This window comes from Terrapene carolina, unplaced genomic scaffold (assembly GCF_002925995.2).
Source record: "Terrapene carolina triunguis isolate 2854851 unplaced genomic scaffold, T_m_triunguis-2.0 Scaffold236, whole genome shotgun sequence".
NCBI classification, from domain to species: Eukaryota; Metazoa; Chordata; order Testudines; family Emydidae; genus Terrapene; species Terrapene triunguis.
Genome location: NW_020664587.1, coordinates 14,040,039 through 14,062,693, shown reverse-complemented (window position 1 = coordinate 14,062,693; position 22,655 = coordinate 14,040,039). Strand labels below are relative to the sequence as shown.

The 22,655-nt window shown below is 46.9% G+C and overlaps 1 protein-coding gene across 3 annotated transcripts in view; it reads left to right on the top strand.

Annotated features, from left to right (window-relative positions):
* CSMD2 (CUB and Sushi multiple domains 2) overlaps window positions 1–22,655 on the top strand; it is a 376,903-nt gene that overhangs the window by 259,334 nt on the left and 94,914 nt on the right. For all 3 annotated transcript variants that reach the window (XM_026657125.1, XM_026657127.1, XM_026657126.1), the window contains exons 29-35: window positions 1,108–1,203; window positions 4,668–4,871; window positions 5,723–5,847; window positions 11,512–11,608; window positions 13,117–13,221; window positions 21,847–21,965; window positions 22,077–22,146. In XM_026657125.1, the coding sequence (XP_026512910.1) occupies window positions 1,108–1,203; window positions 4,668–4,871; window positions 5,723–5,847; window positions 11,512–11,608; window positions 13,117–13,221; window positions 21,847–21,965; window positions 22,077–22,146 (816 nt within the window). The remainder of the gene's footprint in view (window positions 1–1,107; window positions 1,204–4,667; window positions 4,872–5,722; window positions 5,848–11,511; window positions 11,609–13,116; window positions 13,222–21,846; window positions 21,966–22,076; window positions 22,147–22,655) is intronic.

The following is a 22,655-nucleotide window of genomic DNA, read 5'->3' as shown; positions in this document are numbered from 1 at the left end:
TTGCTGCTTGGGGCGGCAGAAAAGGTGGAGCCGGCCCTGGCAGTGTAGACGTGCCAAATGTGGCATGCTGGGGAATGGTTATTTAGAAACAGAGAGGGATTAATTCCCTCTGTTACACACTGTGCAGGCATTGCGTGAGTCAGCCATAGGCTGCCCTGTGCACAGCCCCTCACAAGCCCTTGCAAAACGGAGGGTGGCAAAATCAGGGGAGAAAGGGGCCATAATGCAGAGCACGATGATAGATTCTGAGCAGTTCCAGATTGCTGAGTTCTTCATGGGCAGCCCCGGCATGGCTGTGGAAGTTAGACCATCTTCCTGGTTTGCCAAAGTGATGCTGGAGGCTGATTCAGTTCTCGGCCAACACACAATTGCTTCCCTGCAGGAAGCGATTGCAGTGTCTCTCCCCTCGTAGCTGGTGTTATCTTCCAACTGAACATTGCCTTCCCTTCATTTTCAGGACCCACCCATCCCTTGTTTGGCTTTATCTCCCCAATGCTGTACTTAAGGAACTTGTTTCCTTGTCGCGTGTGTGGTGCGAGATCCCCATTAGTGGGCGATATATGTCTAGGCCAAGATTGACCATTGATATGGGGTGCTTCATTTTTGGGAAGCCCAGCTTGAGACACCTTAAAAGGGGCCTGATTTTCAAAACATGCTGAGAACTTGTCCTCATTGCTGATCACTTCTGAAAATCTTCACCAGGGACTCGACTTCTCAGGACAGTGTTTTTGTAAGGTGTGCATCCTACCTTTTTCTTTTCCTCCAAAATTTTGAGTTCGGATCTTTAAAAAAAAGGAAATTAATTTTTTTTTAAATTGCAGTCACAATTGCATTTTTTTCTCCCCGAAAGCCCCCCACCACCATAGGCAACCCCCAGCTGTACAGAGCCATGTGCTTCTACAGATCGATTCTCACTGATCCCTTGGTACAATTAACAATTGCTCTGTGCGTAAGGAAGTCTCCTCCATGCCAACTTCAGAAAAACCTATATCGTAAAAGTTTCCCATGTTGAGAAGGTCTTAGTAGAAAGGCCTCAGTAAACCAGTTCCCTTGGTGATGCTGTAATACGTGTACGCCTGCTGTCTGTTTCCCTCTCTCCCTGTCTAGGTGAATCATTGCCCTTAGCCACCACCAATCAAATCCTCATCAAGTTCAGTGCCAAGGGTCAAGCAACTGCCAAAGGATTTCATTTTGTCTACCAAGGTAGGTGCAGTTGTGGTCCAGAGATACGTCCATGGTGAATAAATATCTCATTGACATTGACAAGCGCTTTTTTTTTTTTTCAAATAGGTGGCCCAGATTTGAACCTGATCTTACCAAGCCCTGAGCATCTTTGATTGCTCTTGTTTCAGTGGATTTGAGGGCAGGAGATCAGTGGAGTCAGGCACACAGGTGCAATTGTTTCGGTAGCTTGGAGAGAGGCCAAGCACATGGTTGGTTGTCAGTCTAATGCAAAAACGATTCGTCCCATTCACCCTATTGAGCCGCAGTTCAGATTCATAGGAATCTCTGTTCTCGTCAGAGCAGAATGTGCTGGCAAGTGGACCCTTTTTTTTCAAAAACACAGATGGGCGTCAAAGTCTAACTTCTTGCTTCCCCATTTCCTGGCAGTTGTGTATGCATAGGTGGGGATGCCTGTCTGAGATCTGTTAGAGGGAGGGTATGCAAGGCATCCTGGGTAAAACAAAACACATAGCACATGCACATTCATCTCTCTGGACCAAATTAAAATCAACGAAAGCACGTCGCTAATGTGCTTGTAATCTTTGTTTTTCCCTCTCTTCCCAACAATTCCCGCCTGAAGTGCTAATAAATCTTAGCGCCACTGAGAGATGAAAATTCATTGATTTCCTACTCAGGAATAATCAGTGCTTTGACTTCTTTATTCCCACTGGGAGCAATTGCCCACTCACACAACGGTCTGAGAGTCAGTCTCTCACCCCTTCGCTCTCTCTGAAGCTCAGCTGTTTCCCGTACCATACAGCTCACAAGAGCATCATCCGCACGTGGCAGGAGTTCAGGCACTTACAGAAGTAAGGGCAGTGCCTGGGCCCGACTGTCTTTTCTCTCCCTCGCTCGTGTTGACAAGGATTGTTTTAAAGTGTTACAATAACACACTCCATTGTTACAATCCATTACAGTAACGAGACTCCTAGTAGCCTGAAAGAACCCAGTTTCAGAGGAGCAGCCGTGTTAGTCTGTATCCGCAAAAAGAACGAGGAGTACTTGTGGCACCTTAGAGACTAACAAATTTATTTGAGCATAAGCTTTCGTGGGCTACATGCATCCGAAGAAGTGGGCTGTAGCCCACGAAAGCTTATGCTCAAATAAATTTGTTAGTCTCTAAGGTGCCACAAGTACTCCTGTTCTTTTTGAAAGAACCAAGTCAGTTTCCTCTTGGTTCCAGTCCCAGCTCCACTGTGGCTATGGGCCGGTCACTTAGGGCAGAATTTGCCAGGGATCCTAATCAAGTTAGGTGCCCTGTTCGCTTGAGCACCATTGAAAAACTCAGCCTATAACCTCTTTGTGCCTTGGTTTTCCCATTTGTAAAACAGAGGTAACAATACTGCCCGGCCTCGCAGGGGTGCTGTGAGGGGAAACACATTAGCACAAGTAACACCTGAGATGGTGACAACAAAGAGGTTAAAGTGAAAAATGATCTCTCTTCTTTGTTCACGTTTGGATGTGACGGCACTTTTCATCATCAGTTGCACCCTCTATAGCCAGTTTCCTCTGTTGTTTGTGTGGGTCTTTCACACTGGAGGAAAAAAAACATCTTGAACTAATAGGAAAAGGTGATTGTAAAATCCCCAAAATTTATCAGGGGGACTCAGGAGCCAGTGTTGTACCAGGAACTATTTTAAATTCATTTTTAAAAAAGTCTAAATCTTTAGCTGGTGGTGTCCGTACATCACTGTGAACATGTTAAGTGCTAATCAAAGAATGATTGTGTGCAAGGACTCATGATTTGTGTGAACTGAATGATTCTTTCTGTGTGTCTCTAATAATAATAATAATAATACCTAGCTCTTTTATATAGCACTTTTCATCAGTAGATCTCAAAGCACTTCACAACCTTTCCTGTATTTTATTCTCACAACACCCTTGTGAGCTCGGGCAGTGCTATGATCCCCATTTTACAGATGGGGTACTGAAGCACTGGGAAACTAAGGGACTCTCCCAAGGTCACACAGGAAGTCTGTGGCAGCCTAGAGAAGTGAACCTGGGTCTCCCAAGCATGTCAGCACAAAGATCCATTAGATTTGCCTACAGACACACATGGGCGAATGCAGAAACCATCAGGGCACAGTAGGGCTTTGCAGTGGGGAGGCTTCCAATAAGGCTAGGCTAATCCAGATGCTCAGACTGAGGGCCAAACACTCGGGTTACCTGTGCAGTGAAGATGTAGCCAAAAAGACAGCCTCTGCCCTACACAGCCTAACTGCACGTATTCAGTATGTACCTTTTAAAGTCAGAACCTATGATCCTGGGGCAGAATCTTTGCCGGATGTTCCGCGTAACATACATTCTCGTTTTGCAACCGTGTCTTGATCTAACTGTCATGCTGTCTGGAATGGCTCACAAGCAAGAATACCAACCTCGGGCAGACTGTTAAGAGGTAGGACACAAGCCCCAAACTGGTTGTGAGTTCTATAATTCGATTTCACCAACCAAGTAACAAGTGGTAAATTCCTCAGGTCCTATACAGCCTTAACATGGAGTCATGGACAGTCCCCTTGGGCATTCCGATCTATCTTGCCACCCAGGCAAGCCTGACTCTGTGAAGGATGGTCATTTTACCCAAAGAGCACAAAATATTGAGGTTACTCCCAGTCCCAAAGGAGCAGTCACATACCCCAGGTCAATTTGCACCTTTGATCTCACACCAAAGACAACGCTTGTAGCCAATCCTGTAATAAACTAACTAAAGATTTATTAAGTAGGAAAAAAGGAATGAGTTATTTGAGCGGTTAAAACAGATAAATGTGCACACACAAATGAGTTGCTGTCTTAGGTTTCAGATGGTGAAAGAGCTGCTGAAATATGCCAGTTCCATATGTCCATTAGGGCTAACCCAAGGTAATCCTGGGGATCTCTTGCTTATGTTTAGAAATCTTTGTCCGTTAGAGTCCAAACATCATAAAAACACCCTAATTCCTTCTGGTCAGGGAGTCCAAGCTGATGAGATGAGCACTTCTGCACCTAACCTCTTCATTGGGGGCGGAGGGGCGGGGGAGAGAAATTGACGTTTCTGTTCCACAGTGGCCCATTTGGATTCAATAGTCCTTCCTAATGGCCAGGAGATAACACCTTCTGTAGGAATCCAGCATTTTGCATTAGGTGAAGCTTTTCCCTCCCGTTTGGTGAATTACATAGTTTCAGAACAAACATTTTAGTTATAGAGCGAACACTTGAGAATTACTTTATAGCATGGGATACAGATATTATAAGTAGGACTAATACAAGCAGCATCCTACAAGCATGCCATAAAGTCTAAACACATTCTTATAACACTAATATCTATTTTAACCATACTAATCCACAGGCGAACCAAACTGTTTTCCAGCTAAGCATTAGTCTGTGTTCAGAGAGCCCCGGGGCCTTGGCATGAGCTGGTTCCTGGCCTGCTAGCATCACACTACCATTTTCTCCCTCTGTGTTCAAAGCGGTTCCTCGCACCAGCGCCACACAATGCAGCTCCGTGCCAGAACCCCGCTACGGGAGGAGGATTGGCAGTGATTTCGCTGTCGGGGCCGTTGTCCGATTCGAGTGCAGTGCCGGATATGCTCTCCAGGGCTCCCGGAGTATTGAATGCCTGACTATGCCGGGAGCGTTAGCTCAGTGGAATGTCTCCGTGCCTACCTGTCTTGGTTTGTAAACCTGGTTCTGTGGGGGATAAAAGGGAAAGCAAGGTTCTCTGCATGCCTAGCTCTTTGTATTCCTTGTGGGAAAGCCCGATAGAAAGTCATGGAAAACCATCCTCTTTCTCTAGGGTTTTTTTAACAGAATATTGAATTCTATGGGATGGTTACAATCACCTTTAGAGAGGGTATCATTCTCTACTAAGGACTCTGCCCCTGCTCGCCAGGTGTGCCAGGGTAGTGCCCAGCAAAGCTGGCCTAAGTGGGAGGGTATAAGTGGCATTATGCCACCTTTCTTACCACCCTTCACAATGCTGGTGGCTGAACCAGGCCCTGCTGTAAATTAGACCAGCCTGAAAGCTGCTCTAACTTGCGCCAAAAGATCATGGTTTCCACACTGATCCGGATTGCTGAAATGTGGTGCGCTCCTTCCCCATCCCCGCCAACCCCCAATTTGGGGCCAAGATCGGGTTCCCGTTGAGCTGGGTGCTGTGCTGCCAGGAACAGAGTTGCAACCCAGATGGTTTTATTCACAAATCACTTTCTTAAGTAATCACCCAGTCCCAGGTACTTTTCTGCCCATACCCAGTGAAGTGTTGGGGGGGGATAGCTCAGTGGTTTGAGCATTGGCCTACTAAACCCAGGGTTGTGAGTTCAGCCCTTGAGGGAGCCACTTTGGGATCTGAGGCAAAATCAGTACTTGGTTCTGCTAGGAAAGGCAGGGGGCTGGACTTGATGACCTTTCAGGGGTCCCTTCCCATTCTATGCAATAGATGTATCTCCATACATTATTTATTATATAAAGCTGAGCTCTCTCAGATTCAAGTTCTTGTTTGCTTTTTTTTTTTTTTTTTTTTCAGTGCCTTGTGGTGGAAACTTGACTGAGCGTAAAGGCACCATCCTTTCTCCTGGCTTCCCCGAGCCCTACCTGAATAGCCTCAATTGCGTGTGGAAGATAACCGTCCCTGAAGGAGCAGGAATACAGGTACCATATTAAACAGCCGTCACTGCAGCATGATATTGAGAGAAGGAACATACTGTATCTCGTGCACTTGTAGAGGTCAAGTACCATCAAGTCACTGCTACTCAGGGGTAGGAGATTGGTGGAATGCGTAATTCTTTTCTGGAATCAGACATTCCTTTTCACCCTGGCTGGCAAGGTGGGTGAGATTTCAGTGGGAGGATTACTACATGGGGAAGTTGGCCGGCCGCTATAGCTATGCTAGTCTAACTCTCTGTGTGGCTGCTCTATTCATAGAATCATAGAATATCAGGGTTGGAAGGGACTTCAGGAGGTCATCTAGTCCAACCCCCTGCTCAAAGCAGGACCAATCCCCAACTAAATCATCCCAGCCTGACCTTAAAAACCTCTAAGGAAGAAGATTCCACCACCTCCCTAGGTAACCCGTTCCAGTACTTCACCACCCTCCTAGTGAAAAAGTTTTTCCTAATATCCAACCTAAACCTCCCCCACTGCAACTTGAGACCATTACTCCTTGTTCTGTCCTCTGCTACCACTGAGAACAGTCTAGATCCATCCTCTTTGGAACCTCCTTTCAGGTAGTTGAAAGCAGCTATCAAATCCCCCCTCACCCTTCTCTCCTGCAGACTAAACAATCCCAATTCCTTCTGGAATAAAAGTGAGTCTTTGTTGATGTAGTTTACGTTGCCTAGAGCAGCCGCATGGTGCGTAATTATGCAGGTTTAAAGTCATATGTACTATATCAAAATAAATCATTTTTAGTCTGGATTAGATTATCCGCACAGGGACTATACCAGCATAGCTATAGCAGTATAATTCTACCACTGTAGTTCTAGTGGTCAGTTTCTCCACGTAGTGAAGCCCTGTGTTTTGGTTTCTCTGGCACTTATCAGTCCTCCACAGAATCCCTGGCACAAACCTGAGGAGACTGAGAATTAAATTCATTCAAAGCACATCACAGAGACCAGTCCTTTAGATAAAGTTCCCATCCTCACAGAAAGGTATCTAGCTACATGTTACGCTGGCATCAATTGATGCAGATAAGATGGATTCATTTAATAGGGTTCATTCATTGCACGAGTCTGATAATCGCTGGGCTTCTTTCTTCTTCTTTACACCATTTTATCTGCAGGGGTTTTGTTTATTAAATGCTCTTATTTTTGTATCAGGTGTTAGGTTAATAGAGGGTTTTTTTCCCCCCTCTCTCTGCAGCAGTCATAGCTATTTGGCACACACAGTAAATGTATGTCTTATGACATGTTTGTTCTGATATCAGGTACACTTTTATTATGTGCTGCGGATCTGTGTCTGACACGAAGTGACCAGGCTGCATTCTGATCTCTGGGACACCGGTGTAAATCTGAAATGATTCCATTGACTTCAGTCGTGTCACTGATATTAGTATCTTGCCAGACCATGGCCTGTCACATCAGTGACAGTTTGTTAACAGGGGGAATAGAGGGGATAAGTGCTCTGTGGCTTCTAATGGGGCTGTCACTACTTCCAGACTGGCAAATTCCTGCTCTTGTTTTGTATTTTAAGTCCAATTAACAGACTGTCTTGCAAAGCTGCAAAATGCATCACAGATTCCTTCCCACTCATCTGAAATGTTAGCCATTAATACAATCAAATTGCAGGAGGCTCTGTTTAAACATGTAAACAGTCGATGCATTTTGCAAAATGTTTGGGACTCACATTATCAAGAGGTGATAAATAATTCACTGATTTTTTTTTTAAAGTGATATCAATAGATTCTTCCTTCCACTACTTTTAATGCAAAGCTTCAGTGGGAATGTTCTCAGCACGTGTAGCTAATCATTGTTTTTACATTCCTACATTGGATATGGAAGGAAGTGAATAATAATGTAGGCTGGTAAGAAAAAACGTGTCTTTCATTCATAAGTGCTCTCCCCGCGATTTTGTCTCCCCATCATCATGATGCATCTAATAAACCCTCCCAGAAACCATAGTGGGTAAAACTAGGAAAAGTAATATGAAGGAAATCAGGAAATGATCCAAAAGCCCTTTTTCCACTAAGGGTTTATCTACAGGGGGACACTCAGGAAAGTTAAAGTGGATTAGTTAAACCTCACTAAACCCATGTGGACACTCTTATTCAAAATTAAAGTGGCTTTAATTCAGTTTACTTTACTTCCAGAGTGAATTAAGATAATCTAAATTGAACAAAGCCAGTTTAATTCTGAATACAAAATGTCCACACTGGAGTTTAATGTGGTTTAACTAATCCACTTTAAATTCACCCCTTTCCTTAATTTGGATTAATTATCCTGAGTGTCCCTGTGTAGACAAGCCCTAAAGGTGACCTGCAAAGAGAAAAAAAAATAAGTTTGGGTTTATGCACATGAGAAACAAAAATCATCTTGCCTCTAAGTGAGCATCAAGTCAATCATTTCCAAAAGCTTAACCAGCTCAGTTCAGCATCCAATACCATGGTGATGAGTAGGACCCTACCAAATTCACGGCCCATTTTGTTCAATTTCACGGTCATAGGATTTTAAAAATCGTAAATTTCATGATTAAATCTGAAATTTCACAGTGTTGTAATTGTAGGGGTCCTGACCCAAAAAGGAGTTGTGGGAGGGTCGTAAGGTTATTGTAGGGGGGGTTGCGGTACTGCTACCCTTACTTCTGCGCTGCTGCTGACAGCGGCGCTGCCTTTAGAGCTGGGTGCCCGGCTAACAGCCGTTGCCTTCTGGCTGCCCAGCTCTGAAGTCAACACAGAAGTAATGGTGGCAAAACCGGGCCCCCCCTAAAATAACTTTGTGACCCCCCCCCAACTCCCTTTTGGGTCTGGACCACCAATTTGAGAAACACTGATCTCCCCCATGAAATCTGTATAGTATAGGGTAAAAGCACACATAAGACCAGATTTCACGGCGGGAGACCAGACTTCACGGTCCATGACGCATTTTTCATGTCCGTGAATTTGGTAGGGCCCTAGTGATGAGTCATCAGCAAGGGACTGGCCCTTCAGCACAGGCCTCTGCCACTTGGGCTAAAGAAATAACTCTGTTAGCCTGGAGCAGCACTTCTACCCAAGCCAGTCTTCTCAGGGGGCCACAGTGCATTTAGCTAATGGTACGAGTGGGGATATGGATGATGGATAGATCCACAGCCCCTTCAGCTTTACCCATGAAGACACACATAGAACAAGGGGCAGAGATGTGAATCCAGATGACGTGACCCCCTTCTGCTGAGGAGGCTGATGTTGATTTGTCATTCTTTTTCTCTGCTGGAAGTTTCTCAGCTGAAGGAAAGTTTGCAAGAGCCATTGGGCTTCGACAGGTGGAACATGTCACCATGAAGTCTGCCTCCGGGAGCTGTCAAGAAAAGGGATGCAGTAAAGGCAGAACAAGAGCGATCGCTCTGTGTTTGACCCACATAGAAGCAAAGCTGGCATCTAGTTATGCTTATGCACCCCAAGGAGCTCTCTGCACCGAGGTGGACCACAATATAACCAGAGCCACTTAGCCCTGAGCACCTCATGTGCCCCATCCCCCGCAATTACCTCCTTTTGTGTGTGAAATGTTCAGCGTTATTAGATACTAATTTCATTCTCAGTTTACCCCCGTTCTGTACAACAATTAAAGGTTAAAAAACTGTAAATCAGAGGAGGAGGCGAAACGAAAGCTTTCTTAGCAGCCGTGAGTCAACGGCAGGGGTTTTTATGTAATCAATGCACCAGCTCGCACTTCTGCCATGAATTATTCATTCTGGGAGCAAATCTTCCTGTGAATTAATTTCTATACATGGCAGAAAATAGATGCAGATCCCTCATGAATCCACATCGGTCTAGAATTAGAACCTTAAAATGTTTGTCTTTATAAACATAAATAAAGGAATTTTAAGACAGCAAATGAAACCCACTTTCCTTTGTAAAAATGTAAGTAATAATTGGGGTGCAATTATGCAGGCTGACAGGTATCGACTCTGTCAATGTGACAGGTAATGACTCCACAGGGGTCATTAGTATTCCAGCTAGATAGACTCCGTTTGTTTAAAAAAAAAATAAAGCTGCAAAGTTATTTTATCATTCAGAGTAAATCAAGCAGGAAAACGAGTTAAAATGCCAGAAATAATGGTTTGATTTTTTTTTTAACTTTGCATTAGCAGGCAAAAGGAAGTCAGGCATTTGGACTGGATTTGTAAATGCAGCATGTAGGCATTTTAGAGGAAATGGGGGTGTTTTCGTAGGATTTCCAGATGGGCAGGGGGGAGGGTTGTCTGGGAGTGTGTGTGATTATATATAAATCAGGATTTGTCATGTCTAAAAGTACCTGTAAGTGCTTAGTCCTGCAAATTGCCTCCTGCTGAGCTCAGTGCTTAAAAGAGTAATTTCATTGAATTTAACGGGACTTCTGCTGATCATAAGCATTGGGATTGGTAAGAAGTATTTACATCATCCAAGTGAATAGCAGCAATACGTATATGCCAGAGCCCTGGAAATGAGAGAGATTCTATCCAGCCAGCCAAAATGCCCAAATATGGGTACAAAATTCCATCAAGTTAGGCACCTAGATAAATGGTCTGATTTTTGTCAGGGGCGTAGCAACCACAGTCCCCATAGATTTGAATGGCAATTGTGGGCACACAACTCAGCACTTCTGAAAATCCAGGCCTCTTGTATAGGAGCCTAAATATGGGTTTAGGTGCCTAACTTTAGGCCCCCACTTTTGAAAATTGTAGCCATAGGGTAATTGTTAAGCCGGGGACTGTCAAAGAATGCTAAGGGTGCCCCACTGTCTTTGACTTTCAGTGGGAGGTGGGCCCCTAGCTCTCTTAGGCTGCCCTGAAAATGCCAACCTAGAAGCACAGAGCAACTTGTTTCTCCAGCACTTTGAATTCCTTGTCCCCAGAAATACTATTAGAATCTGTCTGAAAAGGCATCAAGAGAAAAAAAAATCCGCTGGTAATCACTGGAGGTGTTCTTGCTGAAGAATAGGAGCTATTTCAGAATGCTGTAGCAATTTTATTTATTTGGTGATTTTTGAAGCCCCTGCTCCTGGAGTCATGTGATTACATAAGAATCTCAGTTTTCATTTTTAAAATAAAGTAAATTTCCAGCACTTCTAGTTGTAGGGGAAAGCTTGAAAACAAGACTAGAGTGCACCCAAAAGGCTCAGAAACCGAAGGAAAATATGAAGAACCCCCAATTAAAAATAATCATCATCGTATCATGAGTTTCAAGCCAGTCTTGTAATTTCTGATCACGGGGCATTGGCATTACTGTACATGAGAGCATCTTCCTTCTGAAAACATCACGTTTTAGTGTGAAAACCTACAGAACTCTGCAGGAATTTTGCCAAATTGAAGCAAAGGACCAGATCCTCAGCTGGTGCAAATCCGCTTCTGAAGTCAAAGGAGCTGTGCCAGGTTGCACCCGCTGATGATCAAGCCCAGTATATGGACTGATGCTTTCCGGTCTCGCTGTAATCATTTCACTCAGCCCAACCAGTGACATCCTGAGACTGTAGTTCTGTTAACTTTGGTAATGCATCATCACGGGCAGAATGACCGTTCCTAGTGAGATCAAACCACGGGACATATTGTTATCTTTATTAATGACTCTGTGGTTGGTATTACTTTTGCCTATTAACAACATAGGTACTAAGTGAATGATACTCTTTTCTTTGTTTAATGTTTCAGATTCAAGTGATCAGTTTTGTCACTGAGCAGAACTGGGATTCCCTGGAAGTGTTTGATGGAGGGGATAATACAGTCACCATGCTGGGAAGTTTCTCTGGTAGGTGGCTATTTAAAGTCCTATTTGCAGTATTCAGCAAAGCACTTAAGCACAAACTTAATTTCCATTGACTTCAACTGGACTGCAACAGATGCTTAAAGATAAGCACGTTTAAATGCTTTGCAGACTAGGGACGGATCTAAGCATGTGCTTAAATGGGACAGTGTGCTTTGCTGAATTGAGGCCTTGGGCTATGGTTGGCTTCAGAAGATGCCAGCAGAGAACCTTAAACATGGCACTGGCTGGTCACCTTTGTAGTGTTATTAGGTTGGTAACAGCAGTACCATGTCTTAGAGAAAATGGAAGAAAGTGGTCTAGTAAGTAGGATCTGGGAGTCTGGACTCTTGCCTCTTACACTCCAGTGATGGGACTGACCTGTCACTTGGTGACCTTGAAAAGGTCAGTTAGTATTGCTGAGTGTGTCCGCACTAGAGAGTGCTGTACCCATTTTCCAGCAATGTTCCAGTAGCAATAGTGTAAATGCTAATGTAGGGCATAGGTGTTTGTGCCACCCTGCTTGTGAAAACCTGCTGTAAATCCTGTCTGCACTAGCGCTCTCACCATTGCTAGCATTACTAAGCTGCACCATTGCTGGGTGCAAAATGTTGTGCTTTAGATAAGGCCTCTGTGTCTCATTTTTACTCATCTGTAAAATGGGTACAATACTATGGCACTTTCCCTAAACTGCTCTACCAACCCAGTGCTTGTACAGCGTAAAGTCCGAGATTGCCGCCTTTTTTGTTAACAATGAAAACAGGAAAAAGAGAACATCAAAACTAACTCAAGCTTTCTCTCTAGACTTGGTTGCTAATATGGTTTCTCCCTCAGTATCACTCAGCCATCACCTTAGATCCTCTCATCCCAGAGAATGAGATTACCTTACATCCAAATGGGGTAACAAGTCACCTGCAGCATCGAGTCACCAGAACCCTTTTAACCCCTTCCCTGCAGAATCAACACCTGGGTGCAGTGTTTCTGGCAAAAACTTGCCGTCGGTTATTCACAGCATTGTGAGATTTAATTGATTAACATTTTTTAATGCTTTGAGATCCTCAGATGAAAGGTTCTGGGTCAGGTTCACAAAGAGTAGTGGTCACTGCGTCCAGGGCTGCGCTCAGTCCCACGTATCGGATAGAATCACTTGCACCTGCTAATTTAATAGCTAACAGGGGCGGCGTAATGCACTCCTGGCTTCCCCAGCGACTGAAGCTCCGCTCCCACTCAAGCTCATCACCAAGTCGATCTCTCAATCCCTCAGTCCGGCTGCTCTCTGGCTGATAAGACTTTACCTGATGAAATGTGTCTCTAGGCTTGGGAAACGTCTTTTCCGACCGTTCTTGGCTATTCCTCTCCTGGACTCATGAGAACCTGTTCAAACTGAGCGGGCTGTTAAATTAAAGGACTTTCTGTTCTCAGATTCTTCTCAGATTTATGCAGCAAATCTCGGCATATAAAGGGGAGGAGAAAAAAACACCTTACAGTACCATACATCCCTCCTCTTTTCCCAGGTACGACGGTGCCTGCTTTGCTGAACAGCACTTCGAACCAGCTCTATCTGCATTTCTACTCAGATATCAGCGTGTCCGCCGCGGGATTTCACTTGGAATACAAAAGTAAGCGCGGGTCCCAGATGGGTTCCTGTAACAGCACATGCTCTAGCTTTGATCCTGCAGGTCCTAGCATGGGGTGTAAGGTGGTGACCATTCAGTGCAAGTGGAGGCTACATAAGGTGGGTGGTGCAAGTGAGGTTAAGTGCCAGGTTTTGACCCAGTGCTCAAACACCATCCAAGCCTACTCTCTTGCGGTCAAGTGCACAGGGTGTAAAAGAGGTATTCATGTGGGCATAGAATGGACATGGCCAAGGAGGTATTTTCATACATGTGATCCTCGTGCTGTGGCTGATGCGCTTAGCTGTGACATCCCCTGTTTAGCCTCGCCCCTGTTACAAGGCAGGAGTAAGTTGGCAGCCTGCAGGTTCATAGATCAGGGTCCCCTGCACTTCCTCGGCACTTTATGCCTTGCACTTACACACGCTGTACTCCGCTGCTGCGCCATGTCAGTCCCCCAGTGCATGAATGTGTGTGGTGAGCGTACGTGCACGGCTGTCTTCCAAACTTGACTTCCTCCTTGTGCTGGGATGCAGAGATTGTTGCCGTGGGCACCGCTTTGTAATAGCACCTGGCCCTATGTGGAATGAAAGAATAGAAATGAATGTGGGCTTGCGACAGTGTCTGTCATAACCCACCTCCCGTCCCAATGAACTTTGTGAAGCAACAAGTTAGATGCTGCAGAGGAATATGGCAGAGGCATGCTTATTAATGGCTTTCACAGCCTGAGACATCAGACCTGGGAGGCTTCTTAACATGAACTGAATAGAAAATCCTGAGGAAGACCGTTCTGCCAAAGCAGCTGCTGCCCCAGGCAATCTAGGGCATGTTCCATTGCTGTCTCCCAGTCTTTTATTGGAAAGATTCAAGTGTTGGTGCATCCCCAATCACTGTTAAAGGGTCTGACCACTAGGGATCTGGAGGTAACGTGACGTAGGGTCACTTCCCATGCTTGGACCTCCACTCCAGGAGGATGTGGGAGCATCTCATGGGTTTGGACAGGGAGCCTGGAGCCATCCATATGAAAGGGGGCCTGGATTGTGTGCATCTCTGCAGTACACTGCGTCTGACTGGAGTGGGGGTGGGAGGGATTTTCATTAAAGAGAACCGGCAAGTTTTGATCATGAAGCCAAAGGTTCGTTCTTCCTGATGCCTGTACTTTGATTCCTCATCTATGACCAGATCTGGTCAATCCAGAAAAGCTGTCTCTTGGTAAAGCTACAGCAGACAGCCATGCAGAGGTGGCTGTAGGTATATGAATGATAGCTGGAACAGAGTCCAGCAATGTATGAACTGTAGGTAGCAGAATGATAGCTGTTATGAAATTGAAGGTATCTGTAACAGCAGTGGAAGCAAGCAGGCTTGTGCATTTACAGTGTACGTCTACAACAACCAATCCAGGGCATTCTCTGCTCCCTACATGCGTGGAGGTTAATATACAGAGATATTCTGACTCTCTGACTCATGCCTGAATCGGTATCAGCAGCACTGAACTGATGAGAGATGTGCCGGGACTCTTGTCTCCTTTAATGGAATCTTCCTGCAGGCGATGTGAACATAATTGTTTCTTGCTGGACACCCTGTCTTGACAGCTGCTCACAAACATGACTCTCGCCTTCAGATCTTGAGCCAACAGATTGTGGGTTTTTTTCTCCCCAAAGCCGCAGATAGATTTAGACTGTTTCTCATTTGCAAAATGTCCACAAAACGGCATAAGGTCCTGTGCTGTACAGGTGCCTATCTGCAGAGACTCTACCCTTGAGAAATGTCTGCTTCTACCAGACTTTCCAGGTTGCTTCTGTTTATGCCTGTGTGTGCTAATGGTTAAAACAAAACGGCAGGAGAGGAGGCGGGCTTGGGAGAGGCTAGGACCCTGGAGTGGGACTCAGGAGATACAGGTTATGAACTTGCATAAGTCTCTTCCCCTTCTGTGTCTCCTCCAACCTTTTGTCTGTTTAGTGTGTAAGCTCTTCGGGTCAGGAGCCGCCTCTTACTATGTGTGTTTGCAGCACACCACGCAGCGGGGCCTTGATTGCATGGGGACCTGTGGACACTACTGTCATACACATAAATGATTGTGGATTTTATTTGCTTTGTGGAAGCACCTGGAGGCCCCAGATGAAGGGGTCAGGGCCCCATTGTGCAAGTTGCTGCATTCAGAGAAAATAAAAAGACAATCCCTGCCCCAAACAGCTTTTCGTCTGAACAGTTTCTCCTTGTAGCCGAGCCACTGGCTTGCTCCATGGCTGGGATCCCGAGGGATCGATGTAGTGGCCCAGGAGTCCTGTGTTCTAACTGCAGCTCTGTCAGTGACTTGTTATGCGGGCTGGTCACTTAATTTCTCCGTGTTTCAGCTCCCCATCTGTCAAATGGGAGTGACAGCTTGCTGAGAGGATCGGTTAATATGTGTACTGCATGTTGAAGTTGTTGGAGATCTTCCTTTGGGGCCCCATCCCCTGTGCCAGTGTGGGAGCTTTGACCTCCACTGGGAGCAGAGCCGGCCCCGTGTTGCCTGGTGTTTGGCATGGTATAATGCTTCGCGGTTTCCGGTTGCTTGTTACGGGTAGGTAGCAGGGCTATTTATTTCTCCCGCCATGTGGCGGGGATCTGTAGATTATTCCTCGTCAGTGTCTTGGCCAACACTGTGCTCCAGGAAGCTCAGTTACTGTGTCAGGAACCGCTCATCTGTTCGGAGCACAGCCAGAGGTGAAACCTAGAGCAGCAGATGCTTCAGGGAACTGTTAACCACAGCAAGAGCTGGTTGAAATGGGCTGGGCATGTCTCTTCTCTGATTTATAATCATTGAACCGAGAAGGGTGCAGGACAGCAGCTGTTGGGAGCGAGGCTGTATCAGGAACAAGCAATATCCTCTTTGATCTGGACCTGATCGCAGTATTACCAGCCCCAAATGTTCAAAACCCACAAGTCAGATCCCTCAAAACCATGAGATTGACTCAGGGTGGGCGGGGAGGGAGTTTAGCGTTTAAAGTTTATTCTCTTTACCAGATGTTCATTTAAGTCATTTGCTCCATGCCTACGGAATGTTTTGGTTTGGGGGATGGTGAGCTTTGGCTTGATATATATGACCAGGGTTGGTACCCAGGACCTCCAGCACTGAGAACCACAAGCCCCGCCGCTTGAGCTGAAGGAGCGCTCCTTCGTATGTGAGTGAGTCGCAGGCTTTTATACTGATTGGCCCCAGCAACTGTAGCAAAACACAATCCCATGCACAGAACCAGCGTCCCGAGGCTGCAGGAGTTTGCAACGCATCTAGATTCCTCGATTTGTAAGTCAGAAGGGACCATCATGATCAACTGGTCTGATCCATCACTTTTCACCCACTGATTCCTGCCACATAACAGATAGGGTGCCATTTGGTAAGGAGACAATATACAGAGACGCCACCACGGACAGAACCCCGGACTGTCAGCCCCCAAAGCACATGGCTTGGCTAGTTGAGCTGAAGAAGAGCTCCTTTACCTGTAAGTAGCAGGCTGTTGCCATTGCCAGAGCCAGCTATTAGGCAAACAGTAAGCCTCACTGCCCAGGGAAGATCTCTTAGCGTGGGCTTTGCTGCAGGAGGCATGTTTGCGTTCATCTCTCTGCAAGGATTGGGAGGGTTTTCAGCTGCTCATTGGCTCATGTGCTGCTTTCCCTTGGTTAGCTCCTGCTGGAGCGCTTAGCCCTCCCTCTGCGCTCTACCGAAATAGATACAGGAGAAATGCCCTGCGTGGGAGCAGGTGACATTTCCAGGTTTGAGCCATTACATGTTGCTCCCTGATGAGTGGTGTGTTGGGGGGAGGGGTGTTTGAGCAGGGAGTTCTCTCCTAACGTTCATGACCCGGGTGCGAGGGGAGGGTTGGAGGGAATCTGTTTAGCTGGTAGAAGGGGGAAGAGTTTGAAGATACGCAGTTTGCATAGAAGGAGGCATTGCATAGGGCCCCACCATATTTTTTGCCATTGTTTCCATCCCTCTTTGATGGTCGCTAGATCAGCTCGGGCCAAGGTCCTTCCCACTGACTGGGATAACTTCCCTGCATGCTGCTATCTCTGAGTTGGGACGGGGGGGGGGGGGGATTGCTTCCATCTGTCCTTTAAAGCAGGTCCTAGAGATGAGCCAAACCAGATCCATGTTTCCAGCTCGCCCCTTGCATCCAGGAACTGAACTGCAGGTGAGAGCTCTCCCCTAACCACATCCAGGCGCCTTCCCCTGTTCTCTAGAGTTCCCAGTGGGAGTGTGAGGCATCATCTCTTGCTCTGAGTTAAGCTTGAGTGTGAGCATTCAGGGGGGTTCCTAGATGGTAGCTTATGCAAGTAAATTACCCCCGTATTGCATTCCATTGCTGAGGTTGTGAGCTCTTTGGAGCAGGGACCTGGCTTTCTGATCTGTGTTTGTAGGGTGCCGAGCACAAGGGGGCCTGGTCCATCAGGGTGGCTCTTGGGCACTACAGTAATACAAATAACAATACTTATTATCCGACTGCAGTTCCCTGCCCAGATACACACACACACACACACACACTCTCTCTCTCTCTCACACCTGAAGACTGTTTGGCACCGGAGCTTTGCTCTGTCCACAACCTGGCTCCCATCGTCTAACCCAGATGGCAGCTCCCACTCAGCCAGCCAGGCTGGAGAGCTCAGTACCACTTCCCCCCCTCAAGAGAGCCCTGGCCTCAGCAGGTTTGGGGTGGAGATGTGAAGGCCCAGGCTGGCCCCAAGGCTGCCTTCTGTGTCTTTGGTCTCTGGCAAAACCACGGTTGTGCCCAAAAGCTGTGCCAGGCCCGTCCTGGCCCAGCTACAATTGCCCAGGGAGGGGTAAATAGGGCAGCCTCCAAGCATGTCATCTCACCATTCTTCCGTCCCTGTTGCACTACAGAAGCTTCCATAGTAACTGCAGAAGGGTCCTGCATTTCCTGCCATCTCCTCCACCCTCACCCCCGTTTCCTGCCACTTCCCTTAGTCCCCAACGTCATGCACGGATTTGCCCTCTCCCTCTTGTCCCCCGCCACGTTCTCTCCTTGAAGCCCCAGTGTTGCTCTTGTTTACGGCTTGCCTGTCTGCAAAGGATGCTGTCTCTGGGTCTGTGAAAGTGAGACCTGCCACTCAGCCAGCTGCCTGGGGCTTGTCATCTCTTCTGGGCTGGTGTCTCTGCTACGGAGCGGCGAAGAGCCTGGGAAGCAGGGTGCAAAGGATCTCCCCAGCACGATGAGAAAGGGGCTGGCCAGGCATGCTTTGACATTGCGGCAGCGGTGTGAGGCATCGGCTGGGCCACCAGCCCACCTGGCAGATCTGCTTCCCATCTGTTTCCTCCTCTCTCCATCCAGCCCATTGTTCCCAGCAGTGTACACATCTGTAGCCAGAATCCTCTCTCTCTCTCCATGCAGCCTGGGGGCACCCCCAGGTGAATGCTGCCAGACAGGCACAGGGAAGAGGCTTGGGTGGGTCAGCAGATGAGCGACTTGCTGGGGAATACATCAGTCTCCCACATGTGTTGGAGGGTGTCGTGCCCTCTCCTTCTCGGGGGCGGGTCACCCTGGTGCTTCCTAGTACTTGTTTGATTATTGAGGGAGACCATCAGAACTCTGTGGGGATCCCAGGTCCCCTCATTGCATTTCCAGCCCCTCCTCCATGCCTACCAACTCACTTGCAGGCACGTGCTAATCCAGCCAGCGACCACCAAGTTCAACCGTGGTTTTTCCTAGCCATTGGGCAGCATGTCGCCAAATGTGCCCATATCCCATGACTTTCTTCCCACTGGGCTTTTGTTTCTTTACTAGAGGAGTCTTGCTTGTAGAGAGAACCTGCGTCCTTTGGGACTGCCGTGACCAACGGGCCAGGAACAGTCAAACCTGACCCATCAGGCGCATCCTCGGGTGGTGGTGGTGAGATTGGAGTCATGATTAGAAAGAGTGGATTTGACAGCTTTGGTAGCCCAAGAGAGGTTGGTCATTTGCTATGAAGACTCTAATTCAAGGCAGTGTTTTGGGCATGAGGCAGGGAGTCAGTAACTCCTGGGTTCTGACCCATTTTCTTCTGTTGTGCGACCTTGAGTTATTTCACCACCCTCTGCCTCAGTTTTCCCTTCTGTGAAATGGAGATAAGAGCACCTCGCTCCTAATGGGTTCATTAGTAAAGCAGTACCTTAGTGCAAGGTACAACAGCGAGAACGCCAGCGAGTCCATGAAGTCTAGCAACGATGTGGCTACTGCCATTGGTTTTACATGGAAGGCACCCAGATACCACGGTGATGGTCGGCAGTATAAAACCCTGAGGTGGATAGATAATCATGGTTCTCAGCTGAGGCGTTGGCTGAAATATACTGGGTGCCCCATTTTGGGGTCTGGTTTTGAGACTGGGACAGGAAGTTTCCAGCTTGTACACTTAGGAACACCGGAAGGAAGCAGCGTGAGGTGAGCTCATATGTAGTGTTTCTTCCACCTCTCCCCCGATCTGATCCCTTGAGAAATAGCCCTTATCTCCACATGCCCAAAAGCCAGAGGGAAATGAATGGACTTTAGAATCATAGAATATCAGGGTTGGAAGGGACCTCAGGAGGTCATCTAGTCCAACCCCCTGCTCAAAGCAGGACCAACCCCCAACTAAATCATCCCAGCCAGGGCTTTGTCAAGCCTGACCTTAAAAACCTCTAAGGAAAGGTGCTTCCACCACCTCCCTTAGAGGTTTTTAAGGTCAGGCTTGACAAAGCCCTGGCTGGGATGACTCAGTCACCCACTGTTCTGTGTGAGAAGTTATTCAAATCTGCTCTCACTACTCCCTGAAGGTCAGGAGATACAGCTACACGTGTGGCCATGCGTGTTTTCTTGTCAGGAAGCATGACTCTGGTTTCAGAAGGGGAGTCACCATCAAACCCGTGTCAACGTTATTTCTTTTTTCCCCCCGCTTTGTAGTTCAGCCTCCAGATTGTAGAGTCGAAGCAGAACGTTAGCCCTTGGAATGATGCTGAAGGTTATCTTTTAGCGACAGCTGTTAGTGTGGTGAGTGAGGGAGGTTCTGGCAGACAGCTGAGCTACGGTGGGCATGAGGTGACTGCAAACTACTGTCTTAATTTTATCTCCATGTGGCGCCATAGAAGTGGGAGATGGGGGAATACATAAAGAGGAGAGCACCTCACCGGACAGGTGACCTTTGGGGTTGCTAATCCTGTTTGCAGTGGGCCTCCTTCCCATTGTAATTGTGGCCTGGAAGGAAACGGGATTGAGTAAAATCTTCATGGAATATTCGATTTAGATGCTATGAGAGACCCACATCTATTACTGTTACCTGTCTCGAATGATAAATTTATTCCATAATTGAAGAGAAAGAGGGAGGGGGCAGAGAGAGAGGGGAAAAAATGGGATTGTGCCATCTCTGTCCCCAAAACGGATAAATTACATACAAGAAAAATAATGTACTCTTTGTACTACAAGCGTGACTCAAATAAAATGGAGTTGGTCAAGCAAGGGACAACTGGGATTGGCTTCCTCTTCTTACAGATCAGGCAACATCGGATACAGAATGATGTACAGCAACATGAATACAAACACAATTTAACATTCTCAGGGGGGCTTTAGTTGCCTCAGTGCTTTGCTTTTCTACTCTTTGTTACTTTAAAGACTGATGTATTGTTGCTTATGTATAATACAGCAATTATTACACTGCTGACTAGCCCTGAGTCAGTGAGGTCTGATCAGTAGCATTCATGCCTGTCAACCAGAAGGTTACATCTTACTTATTCATATCCAACGAATACCCTCCCCAAGGGAAGTGTTGGGAGCCCGCTCATGCAAGACGAATAAAATTGGACTGAATAAAGCACTAGAGAATAGAGCGTGGGGAACTATTAAGATACCAGAGAAAGCTTCCGAGGCCAGGATGTAAATGAGATGCTGGAGCTTCTTCATGGAGGATGGAGAAAGGTGATTAGGGCTGTTAGGAAGACGGGAGCCATGGCATGGGCATACAGATCAGGTTAGGTGGCAAAAGAAAGTCACACGGGATGCAGAACAAATTTAATTCTAGGGATCCAGCTTTCTTGCCGATGGCCCTTGGGAAGAGGTTTTGGCGGGTACAGGTGTTCCCAGCCCAGAGGTAAAGGGATTGTGTAGAGGAGGATTAGAACTAGGACCAATGGGGTAAAATGGAAGAAGGGTGAATTTAAGGTGACTAACAGGGGGAAATAGGGCAGTGGTGAGTTCTGTTAGACCCTGCGATGGTCTCCCAGTGGAAGTGACGGAAGCCCCATCACTAGAGGCATTCAAAGCTGGACTGGGCAAGGCATGCCACGATACACTGTTTTGGGGGGAATTTCATAGGGAGATGGAGATGGCAAAATGGAGTTTCCCCGTCTGATTTCTATGGGGGAGGTCATTAGCGACCATTGAAGGGTCACAGTGAGTTAAGATGCAGATTCCCCTCTGTGGTTTATGCTCATTTCAGTACACACGCTCAGTTGCATTGGATCTTTCTCTGTGTTTGCTCCTGTGGTCTCTCTCCCCCTTGTTTGTCGTGCGTCTGTAAGTATGATGCCCTTGTCCCATTGAGACCCAAGGTTCTTCCTTCTCTGCCTTTGCCATAGTTCACATTCCCCTCTCTCTTTGAGCTTTCAGTTTCACGCTTTCTTTTTCACAGCCGTCGGCCTGTCCAGCTGTCCGGAACCTGCAGTGCCTGGGAATGGCCTGAAGATTGGAGAGAGGTACTTGGTTAATGATGTCGTCTCCTTTCAGTGTGAGCCAGGCTATGCCCTCCAGGTACTAGACACTTGCAAATCGGGAAAGTTTTTGTTTTCTGGACTTCAACGTTGCTGTGAAACAAAGAAACCCCAAATCTTCTAAACATCTTATTTTATTTATTTTTTGTAGGGGCACTCACACATTTCCTGCATGCCGGGGACCGTCCGGCGCTGGAATTATCCACCTCCACTTTGCATCGGTAGGATTCGTGCCGCAGCTTAGCCGCTTCTATATGGTGCCCTTTTAAAATGTGGGGGAATAAGCGTGGGTGAAAAGGGAAGGACCGGTAGCACTGGGACTGGGACTGGCATCCAAAACAACAACAAAACTTGGTTTGGTTCGATTCACAAAGCCCCCATCAGTGAATCTACATCACAGAACCATCACTCCTGTGTAGAGGGAGAGCCATTCCCCCCACCTGGCATTCAGTGGTGGTCACCCTGCAGGAAAAGAAGAACGGTAAAGAACCAGAAGCTCACCATGCCTCGTTCACCATGCTTGCCTACGGTGATGTCCTGGGGAAAGGTGGTGATGAGTTGCCAGCAGCGTTAAAGGTGGTGGACCTGTAGGGCCCATCCTATTCCTGTTGAGGAGAACAAGTGTCAGGCTATTGATTTACATAAGGGCAGGAGCAGGTACTGTAGAAACAGAGGCATGAAGGCGGCTTGCGGGACCTTTTGGGTTATTTTAAGGCAATATTTTGCTTTT